The 10,454-nt window shown below is 40.1% G+C and overlaps 1 protein-coding gene across 1 annotated transcript in view; it reads left to right on the top strand.

The window, feature by feature from the left end:
- Positions 1–10,454, top strand: part of LOC102215427 (calcium-dependent secretion activator 1-like) — a 212,684-nt gene that overhangs the window by 132,533 nt on the left and 69,697 nt on the right. Inside the window, exons 13-16 of the mRNA XM_013915623.1 lie at positions 3,266–3,421; positions 5,001–5,148; positions 6,252–6,326; positions 6,772–6,855. Coding sequence (XP_013771077.1) covers positions 3,266–3,421; positions 5,001–5,148; positions 6,252–6,326; positions 6,772–6,855 — 463 coding nt within the window. The remainder of the gene's footprint in view (positions 1–3,265; positions 3,422–5,000; positions 5,149–6,251; positions 6,327–6,771; positions 6,856–10,454) is intronic.

Below are 10,454 nucleotides of genomic sequence, written 5' to 3'. Positions count from 1 at the left end.
GTGCCTGAGTGACCGAGCCCCAGGCCGAGAGGCCGGGGGCACCCCACCTCCGAAGTTAAAACCTATTTTCTGCACATTCCAGCACATAAAATAAAATATTTTTTGTGTTTACACTCAGTCTTTCAAATAGATACAAGTAAGACACAGCAGAACATAAATAAAGTCAAAGACTCAGCGGTCCTGTTGCTCTATTTTTACCTGTAAAGCAGGAGTGGGGTAGGCGGAGGGTTACCCTGGTGCAGGTGTGCTGCGGTCAGTGGAAGAATCCGTGACTTTCTCTGTGAGTTTCCCATCACGTCGTAGCTACTCGGTGCTTGTTGGAAGTTTAGGAAATCACAATTTTAGTAACGCTGTAACGCAGCGTTCCTACGGGAAAGTAATCCCTTACTTTACTCGTTACTTGAAAAAAGTGATCAGATTATCGCCCATCTCTGGACATGATCATATTAATATATAACAAACTATGCTGTAAACAATTAATGTTGTTCCGAAAAGCATGAGGGGGTCAATTCTGTAGCAAGTTGTGTCTATGAAAGTGTCCAGTGCCAGTATATGTAGGAATTAGCAGCAGCTTCCAAGGCTTGATCAACCTCCATTGCTACAGAACAATTTAAATTGTTAACCTATTTTGTGTTTACTGAAAAAGGCTTTTCTGTATTATTCTGAAATGTACGTTCAGTTTTGAGTAACCTTACCTTTTTTTTGTTTTTTTTTACCTCTGGCACTTCACCACTTACCTTTGTACGATTTCAAGCTGTTCATTGGACTTGAATGACTTGAATTGCAATAAATAACTGGAAAAATTGGGGTGTTGTAAAACTTTTGAGCAGTTGTTTACATGTGGTAAGAGTGAAAAACAAAACATGGTGTTCGGGAAAGTAGTCATTATTCCATTTCACAGATAGTTGCAAAATGAAAGCAGTCTCTCCCTGTGCTTTCCTCATCATTACATCTGTGTGCTGCCTTGTGGGAAGCAATGTCCATCAACAAAGCACATAACTGTGTAGTGGTTTTCTTTTTGATGCTAGTATTTTCTTGTCTGCTAATGAATGTAGTAAGCTGGCAGAATTCTTTGGCCTCAGGAGTGGTTAGGACAGTATAACTAAAGTGCAACTTCAATGTATTTTCACCACCCATTCAGGTTTTCTATTAATATGCCATGTTAGTGCTACCATTAAAAGACCTAGATGTAACAATATACTATTCACACATCATCAATAGCACTTTGAAAATTAAGCTATAAGTTGTCTGCACTGACAACGGATTTCAAACGTGTGAAACCTACTTCATATGGCGCCGAATCCTGCAGAGTGTGACGCTGTCACTGCAGCACATCCATCTTTATTCCCACATCTGGGATCTTGTGGATACACATTCAAAAATACCAGCCCTATAAAAAAGTGCTGAGAGTTGCATCTCAATCTTCACTTCATAGTTAGCAACTCTTTCACTCCCACCCTCACCCCACCCCCCAAAAACCCCCACATGTTTAGAATTGCATAAAAATAGTTTGTTGCTGATGCTTGGGTTTTATATAGTCCCAGAGCCATGTTCATGTAAATGTCATGGCATAGTGTGACTACCCTATCTCCCTTAGTGATCAGTCTTCAGTCAGAGTTCAGTCATTCAAGCAGAGCTGCTACTCCTCAATATCGAAAGGAGAAAGTTGAAGTGATACGGGCACATTCAATTTAATAAGCTAGGGAAGGTGGCTGAGGAGAAGAGGGTCAGGGCCTCTCTGTTTAGCTTGCTGTTCCCACCCAGCCTCAGATAAGCTGAAGAAAATGGATGGATGGATTTATACTATTTTTCCTGTTCTACATTAGGTATACCACAGATGCAAGGTCTATTCAGTGTGGAAAAATATGTTCTAAGAATAGCCGCTGTGTACACTTCAGCATTTAGGATTTACAAGATGAGGTTTTCTGCTAAAGGCTGAAACACCAGCATCTTAACATTTACTGTTACATCTGCTTGCCTGGATCTAGATCTTTGAATCTGTCTACTCTAGTTAGTTTACTATTTGGCCTGATATGAAACAGTGGATTCTCAGTCAAAAAAAAAGTCCAATAAGTGCCAGAAAAGGAATAGTCAAACAGCTAAACCGAGACTGCATGCAGTCCTCCCAAAGACTAACAGTAAATTGGCCAAATATCGGCATAAATCATCTGCTGATGGTTAAGAAGCTGTCGTAGACAGAAAATGGAATGAGAGTGGTGTTCACCGCACACAACAAGACGTGCCAAAGAAAAAACCCAAATAATCATAATTTAGCACAGATTACAAAATAAATGCTGGACTACACCACATATACTTAGAATTAAATACAAATAACTTAGCTTGTGTAAGTACTGGTTATGTAATAATAATAAATTGCATTTATATGGCGCTTTTTGGGGCCCTCAAAACACTTTACAATGCCACTATTCATTCACTCTCACACACTGGTGGAGGCAGCTACAGTTGTAGCTACAGCTGCCCTGGGCAGACTGACAGAATCACGCCAACACCAGCAGGTGGCAGGTGAAGTGTCTCGCCCAAGGACACAACGACCAAGACTGTCCAAGCCGGGGCTCGAACCGGCAACCTTCCGGCAACAAGACAAACTGCCAACTCTTTGAGCCACAATCGCCCTTGGATTTTCTCATTTGGAATAGAATAGAATAGAATACAATAAAATAGAATAGCCCATTATTGTGCTCTACACCGACTGTGCAGGAATAAAATGTAAATAGTAAGACAGCCGGGATAAATAACAAACATAAGAAATATATACAATCAACAGAAAGGCACATATTGGAGAATCACACTAATCATGTACAAGTGTCAAAAACTCACTAAAGCTTGTGTATCAAATATGATGTACTTGGCTTTACCAAGTTAATAATGTGGTCAGTGATAAGTGGGAGTGCTGCTCATCCTGGTCCAAGCAGTCCTTGCTTTCCCCCAAAAAAGGCCCTTTTGTCATCAGGAAATTGAGGATTTCATTAGTTCTGGAAAACCTGGTTTTAAATCACTTCAATGTCATAATTAATGTCCTTTACTATGTTCTTGAAATTAGCCCAAAAATGCTTTGAGTTTGAACCCCAAATTTACGCATTTATGACCACAGACATACAAGGCATGATAAGTCTTTTGTCTTATTACTATTTTATGCATTGTAAATGAATTGTAAATGAAGTCACCATAAAAGTGATTTTTGTCTTTTATTTTGTTTGCATGAACATACACATAATGTCTAAAAATGTGTTTAATTTTTCTACAGTAATGGCTCAGGGACATCAGAAGATCTCTTCTGGAAGCTTGATGCTTTGCAAACATTCATCAGAGATCTCCACTGGCCAGAAGAAGAGTTTGGAAAACACCTTGAGACCCGACTGAAGCTGATGTCTAGTGACATGATAGAATCCTGTGTCAAACGGTAAGATGAGGTGTGACTGCTAGAAAACAGTTGTGTATATATTGTAGTAGTGATATTTGAATTGAAAATGGGTTTGAAACATGACTATGGGCAGAAATCTGTGCCTTCAGAAACTGAATTTGAATAAGTTAAATTTGAATTTGAATTGCTCAGATTGAATCTGAATTGTATTTTGAATAAATGCTTTTAAAAACTGAATTTGAATTAGCCTAATTTGAAATTGCATTTATGGTTTGAAAATGATCATCACTAAATTGAAATTGAATTTTATATTTTGAAAATGAATTGATTTGCTTTGAAACGGCATTTTATCCTTTAAAAATTTTAGCTCCCGAATAATTTCAGATTCACTTCTCACCGTTCAGTTTCAGTTCCAAAATTCTGTTTTTTGGAACTAACATCCGGTTCCAGTTCAAGAGTAATCGAGTGCAGATTAATAGAACTACGTTTTACTAGCGGACCGAAAGTGTTACTGACGGGAATCTACAGCGTCTTGAGCTGAATTAAGACTTCAGAAGTCATTCGTCATGTCGAATGACCAGCGGAAAAACTCTCAGGTTGGTAATAAATGTATTACATGTATAAGAACAAGCGGCATGTTAACAAATGATAGCCGTACAGTAACTTTTATGCTTATTGTAGCTGTTAGCTAAAAACACTAATTTAGCGTAGTTTGCCCTGAATTCAGCTTTGACAACAAATATGATCGACTGTTTCTAGTAGAATTCCAAAGTTGTCATCTTGTACCCTCTCAGAGTACCCCCTCTGTATGCTTGCAGAGACCCCTACAGTAGGGAAACATGCAAAACGGTGTCCAAACCTTTGTGTTTTAGCTTTATTCATGTCTTACACAGCATCCCAACTCTTTAGCTGACTTAACAACTTTAGCTAAAGTGAATAGTTAGTGTAATTCATTAGTACAGCATTACTGGATCATCTCTGTTTGAAGTGATATAATATGATATACAACTATCACTGTGTTTAACTACCATAATAATTCTTAGGGTACTGAGCGCATGCTTAATTCGTTTTTTATGAATGAAAGGTGAATCTGAAATTATTCGAGAGCTAAAATTTTTAAAGCATAAAATACAGTTTCAAAGCAAAGCAAATGAATTCATTTTCAAAATATAAAATTCAATTTCAATTTAGTGATCATCATTTTCAGACCAATAAATTGAATTTCAAATTAGGCTAATTCATATTCAGTTTGTAAAAGCATTTATTCAAGTTACAATTCAGATTCAATTCGATTCAAATTCAGTTTCTGATGGCACAGATTTCTGCCCATACATGACTGGTAACATGTTTGAAGAATTACTATTACAGTTTTAGGGAACTATACTTTGTGTCAGGGGAGAGGAAGAGAGGGAAAAATATAAAAGAAATGAGTGAGAAAAGTTTTTCTTTTTTTAATAACTGAACAAATGTACTAAAAGGTAGTCAGAAAAAGTAAAAATACTTCTGTAACTGGGCTATTTTCATATTCATATGATTAGATTTCCTATATAATTGTTACTTTGGGTCATTATTGGGTCACACTTCTAAATGGCTATAGCCTGGAAAATTCCTTCACTAGGACAAGGACAGCCTTTGAGGCCAGGCTTCAGAGGAGCAGCCGGACCACAGACTTCCGAGTGCCTCAATCCATCTGCACCATGTTTAATGTCATGGTGGACGCCAAGGTCCAGTCAGCCAAGCTGTGTGCCATGGACCTGGGGCAGGAGGTAGGAAATACTAAATATCTCCCGTAAACGCACTTGCTTTCAGAGTGGATTTCCCTCCAGTTTAAAATGATTCATATTGGACATCACACAATTTAAATCTTGGATACACTTGAGGTCAAAAGTTTGAATGTCATGGTAATTTGGAGCTTAAATCTTTTAATAGATAGAGCTAAATGTTCTACAGTGTATTTTAACTTGACTTGAAGGTCCAGGACTATTCACTTCTTATTAGTGATCATGACTAACTGACAACTGGTAGTTTTTCTTTGCCACCATAAGGATTTATATTACTTGGCACAATCGTAAAGTCCAAAGACGTCAGTCTTGTAGATTTACAGGTCTCTTGAAGTTGCTTCTAAAAGACTGAAGACCACTAATTCAAACAATTGTATGTAAGTACTAGTTCTTTGGATGTATCACCACTTTGCCAAAGTTTCAAAGAAAACCCAAACTTTCACTCTGAGATGAGAGAAAATCGTTAGGTTGTTCAGAAACAACCTAACACAGAATTTGAACAGAATTTGAACGACCTTACACTAGTCACCCAACAATGTGATGCTGGATGTCTGCATTTTGAAACTACAATATTGAGATGATAGACTCCAGAATCCTGCAAAATCTTAATTCACCTCAGTGTTTTCATTCGTGGTTTTTGTTTGTTTGTTTGTTTTGTTTGCAGGTCATATAAACAAGACCAGGCTGTACAAAATATACCTTGATAGGTTGGAGCTAGATTTACTCATGTGCAGCGGCTGAAAGCCTTCTTTTGACATTCAAAAGATGCTGGATTTACTGAAAGTTTTGGGCAGGAGTATTTTTTTAAATTCACTTTCATGAGAAGAATATCACACAGGTTTTAGAGATGACATGCTATGAAAAATTTATTTTCACTCCTGAATAGGCAGTCAGTCCAGTCTTAAAAATATCTGCAGCTCATGCTATATATAATAACTATGCCACGGCAAATTAATAATTAAATACTATTTAGTGTAAAAACTTCCAGTGTTTCTTTTCAGTGGCTGATGTCAAACAGAGGTTACCAAGTGTAATCTACTGAGGGTGAACAGTCTAACATTTTTTTTCTTCCTCTTATTCTTCTGCAGAGGCAATATCACTCCCAAATCAACAATCTAATTGAGGAGACGGTGAAGGAGATGATTACTCTGCTAGTAGCTAAGGTACAAAAGTACACTACATGTTCCTAGCATGGTTTCAGTTCTTGTTGAAAAGACAAACAAATGACAGCAATAAGACCTAAACCAGGCATTCAAAACAACTACAGAGAGACATAAAATAACAAAAAGGCTCATTTTAAACTATTACAATTTCATTTAAATCTATGAATGCATGGTTAGCCATCCGGGTAAAGAAATCATCACTCATCTGGACATAGGATTTTCAATGGAAGAGATGTTTCATCACTCATCCAAGTTAGCTCTTTAGTCTGAGGCTAAAGAAGTCACCAAAAGACACGAAAAATTCAAAAGCACCATAAAGACTTAATGAGATGAGATGATAACGACAAGAATCCAATTTTATATACGACTCACAATTTGTGATAGCTTATGTTCCCAAATGTAAAGTCATTTCTCTGAGGCATCTTTTTCCTCTCTTCTTTCCTAGTTTGTCGTCATTCTAGAGAGTGTGTTAACCAAGCTTTCCAGATATGATGAGGGAACACTTTTCTCTTCTTTCCTGTCTTTCACAGTAAGTAGTACATGTGTGTGTGTGTGTGTATATATATATATATATAGTAGTTTCCTGTTTGATATATTTCCACTGCACTACATCAATTACATCATATTACATTATAATGGTGTGCTCAACTTAAAACCTCAAAGAGTTTCCTTTTCAGAAGAAAACAAACTATACAGTGTTGTGAAAAAAAAGTTTGTCCCTTCCTGATTTTGTATTCTTTTGCATATTTGTCGCACTTAAATACTTCAGGTCATCAAATAAAAAAATAACTACTAGACAATGATAATACAAGTAAACTCGAAATGCAGTTTCTAAATGAAAGTGTATATGACTAGGGAGAAAAAAACCTAAACCTACCCCCACCAAATATTTTAACGAAATCGTTTAACCTTTAAAGAGTTAAAAGAATTCCAGCAGTTCCTGAAAGCAGTGTCTCTATGCTTTTAAGTGATATTAGAGTCACCTGAGGTATGATGTCACAGCAGCCCTGTGAAAATGAAAGTTGTTTCAGAGAAGAGAGAGTGAACGAATGTGGTGGGGCTGTACAGACAACAGGCATTTTTTCGGATATTTGGAGTTTTATTTTTATTTATTTTTATTTTGCTGTTTGCTTTGTTGTTTTCTGTATTTGCTTAGATTCTGATGTGTCGACCTGCCTGGGATTACCATAATCACCCTAATATCACTGAAAAAGCACAGAGTTGATGCTTTCAGGCACTGTTGGAATTTTTAGATTGCGGCAATGCTCAAGAGCTAGATAATTGGACCTAAAACTTTGGATTAAATAGAAAAGGTCTGACAAAGTGGAGTACACCAAGAGATCCTCAAGAGCCAGACATCATGCCACAATCCAAGGAAATTCAGGAACAAATGAAAAACAAAGTAATTGAGATCTCTCAGCATTAAAAACTTTTAAAGCCATTTCTAGAGCTGCGGGACAGCAGCGAACCACAGAGAGACCCTTTATTTATAAATGAAGAAAACATGGAACAGTGGTGAACTTTACCAGGAGCGGCCGGTCGACCAAAATTAACCGGAAGCAAAGTGATGACTCATTCAAGAGGTCACAAAGGACCCCATAACAACATCCAAAGAACTGCAGGCTTCACTTGCCTCAGTTAAGGTCAGTGTTCATGACTCCACCATAATAAAGAAGCTGGGCAAAAATGGTTCCAAAGTGAAAGCCAAAAGCGATACAAAGACTCGTATCATTTTTCCAGAAAACATGTTGATGCGTCCCCATTACATCTGGTGTAAAAGTAAGACAGCATTTGAGACAAGGAACAGCATACCAACAGTAAAATATGGTTGTCTTACTATGATGGACTGGTTCTGTTTTGCTGCCTCAGGACCTGGAAGACTTACTATGGTAAATGGAACTGTGAATTCTGCTGTCTACCCAAACATCCTGAAGGAGAATGTGACATCAACCTAAAGTGCACTTGTGTTCTGCAGCAGGACAATGATCCAAAACACACCAGCAAGTCCACCTCTGAAACGCTTAAGAAAAACAAAATGAAGACTTTGGAGTGGCCTAGTCAAAGCCCTGAACTCAGTCCTGAATCTGATTGAACTGGTGTTGAACTGTGATGTTTTTTTGTTTTTTTGCCTGTCCCGTTTGGATCTTTAGCCATCAAAATTGTTGTCTCAAGGCCAAGAAAAATGCCAAGCAGATTTACTTTACCAATTGGATCATCATGGCTTTACCATATTGGTCCATTTGATTGACCTTTATTATGATTATGTATTTATTTTATTTGGTTTTCGGTTGTTACAGACGGGACAGACATGACTGGGGGATAGGACAGGGAGAAAGAATTTTAAAAAAACGGAGGGAGAGAAAGAAAAATAGAGGGGAGAAGAGACGGTGAAAAAGGGAGAAAGAAAAAAAAAGGAAAAAAATACACAACACCTGGATCACCTGTATGGAGATAAGAAAAAACAGAAAAGAAAACAAACAAGAAAGAGCAACATAATAAAAACAACACCATCACAATAAACTAGCTAACAGTAGATAACAGTAGATACTAAATATTACATGTTGTTGTGCAGCACGCAAGATCGACAGCGCACAATGTGCTTTGAGGTAGCAGCCAAGAAAGGTGTAGTTTGTGTCCGTGAACACCCGTGTGTACACCTGTGAGTACACCTGTGTGGATCAGCACGCTTGTATTCAAAAGGTTTCTCCATGTAATGATCTGCTAGGGAGTGTGGGGAGTCATAGCCCAGTCCCCCAGGGCATGAAGAAGGTATGGAGGTGATCCAGGCCCAGACATCCAGAGGCCCCAGAATAGGACCCAAGGAGGACCGGCAGCCAGCTGTGCCAGAGAGGACCGGGCCTCAGGCCCAGAGGCCAGAGGTCTGAGGGCATCCCACCCCCCGGAAGGGGTCCAGCCGGGCCACAGGTGCCAGGCCCCGCCAATCGGCCACATACATGAGCGCCCAGCCCCAGACACCAAGAACCACCAACACACCAACGTCTGAGGGCATCAGCCACCGGCAGGGAGTGTGGTGAGGGGAGATAGACCCTGTGGTGAGGGGAGATAGGCCTCCATACCTCGAAGAGCCTGAGATATTCCCAGAGAGGTGGAGTCTAAGACCCAAGTTGACATATAGACACAGACGAACAGGCGCACGCAGACACAAACGTGCATTCCCACCTCCAGACAGATATAAATAGACACTGCACACACATTCACACTCCCCAAACATACTCTATATCCCAGGTCCGGGTACCCCTGCCCCCAGAGGGGCAAACCGTACCCAGACCCAGGAGATGTAACCCATCTGTCTGGGGTGGAGCAAAGCAGACCGCCTCCGTATCTACAGTAGCGGGGAGGCCCCGCATCCCAGACCCCAATCCGATGGCCAGCACCTCCTCCCAGCCCCCCAGCCCTGACGGTTAACAGAACGAGGGCATGGTGCTTCCTGCCAGAGAGCAGCACGTCTCCTCCCGAAAACCCTCAGTGTCTATATGCATTTAAAAATGAGGGTAGGGCAGTAGACACCCCCACACTCTGGAACCCACCAGGGCAAGGGGGCCCAGGCTAATGCAGACCGGGGCCCACATCAGCACCACCCGGCCCCACAGAGTCCGGGGCAGCCCAGAAAACTCAGGAGAGTTTTCTCCAAGCATGACATTTCAGACCCAGCAACACGTTCAGACAAAAACTGGTTCACCCGAAAGACAAAACGCCAAAACACATGCCCAATGTGGTGTATGCTGTACAGTGCAGCGAGGAATGCCCAGATCTCTACATTGGAGAGACCAAACAGCCACTTCACAAGTGCATGGCACAACACTGAAGAGCCACCTCCACAGGACAAGACTCAGCAGTCCAGCTGCATCTAAAGGTCAAAGGTCACTCTTTCGAGGATGCCAATGTTCACATTTTGGACAGAGAGGACAGATGGTTTGAAAGAGGAGTGAAAGAAGCCATCTATAATCCAGTTTTGAGATCCCTCCCCAGATGCCTTAACGCCCACTCACATCCTGGGCCATCTGACCTCAGGAATTCGCATGATAAGGTGGGGCCAGGTTTCACAATGTACTCACCCGAAACCCTGGCTGATTGGGACCCACACCCAGTTTCACACCTTGGCTCAGG

Source organism: Pundamilia nyererei, unplaced genomic scaffold (genome assembly GCF_000239375.1).
Source record: "Pundamilia nyererei isolate P.nyererei 1_Seehausen unplaced genomic scaffold, PunNye1.0 scaffold00333, whole genome shotgun sequence".
Lineage (NCBI taxonomy): Eukaryota > Metazoa > Chordata > Actinopteri > Cichliformes > Cichlidae > Pundamilia > Pundamilia nyererei.
The sequence above is the reverse complement of the archived record's forward strand: the minus strand, read 5'-3'. Positions and strand labels throughout refer to the sequence as shown.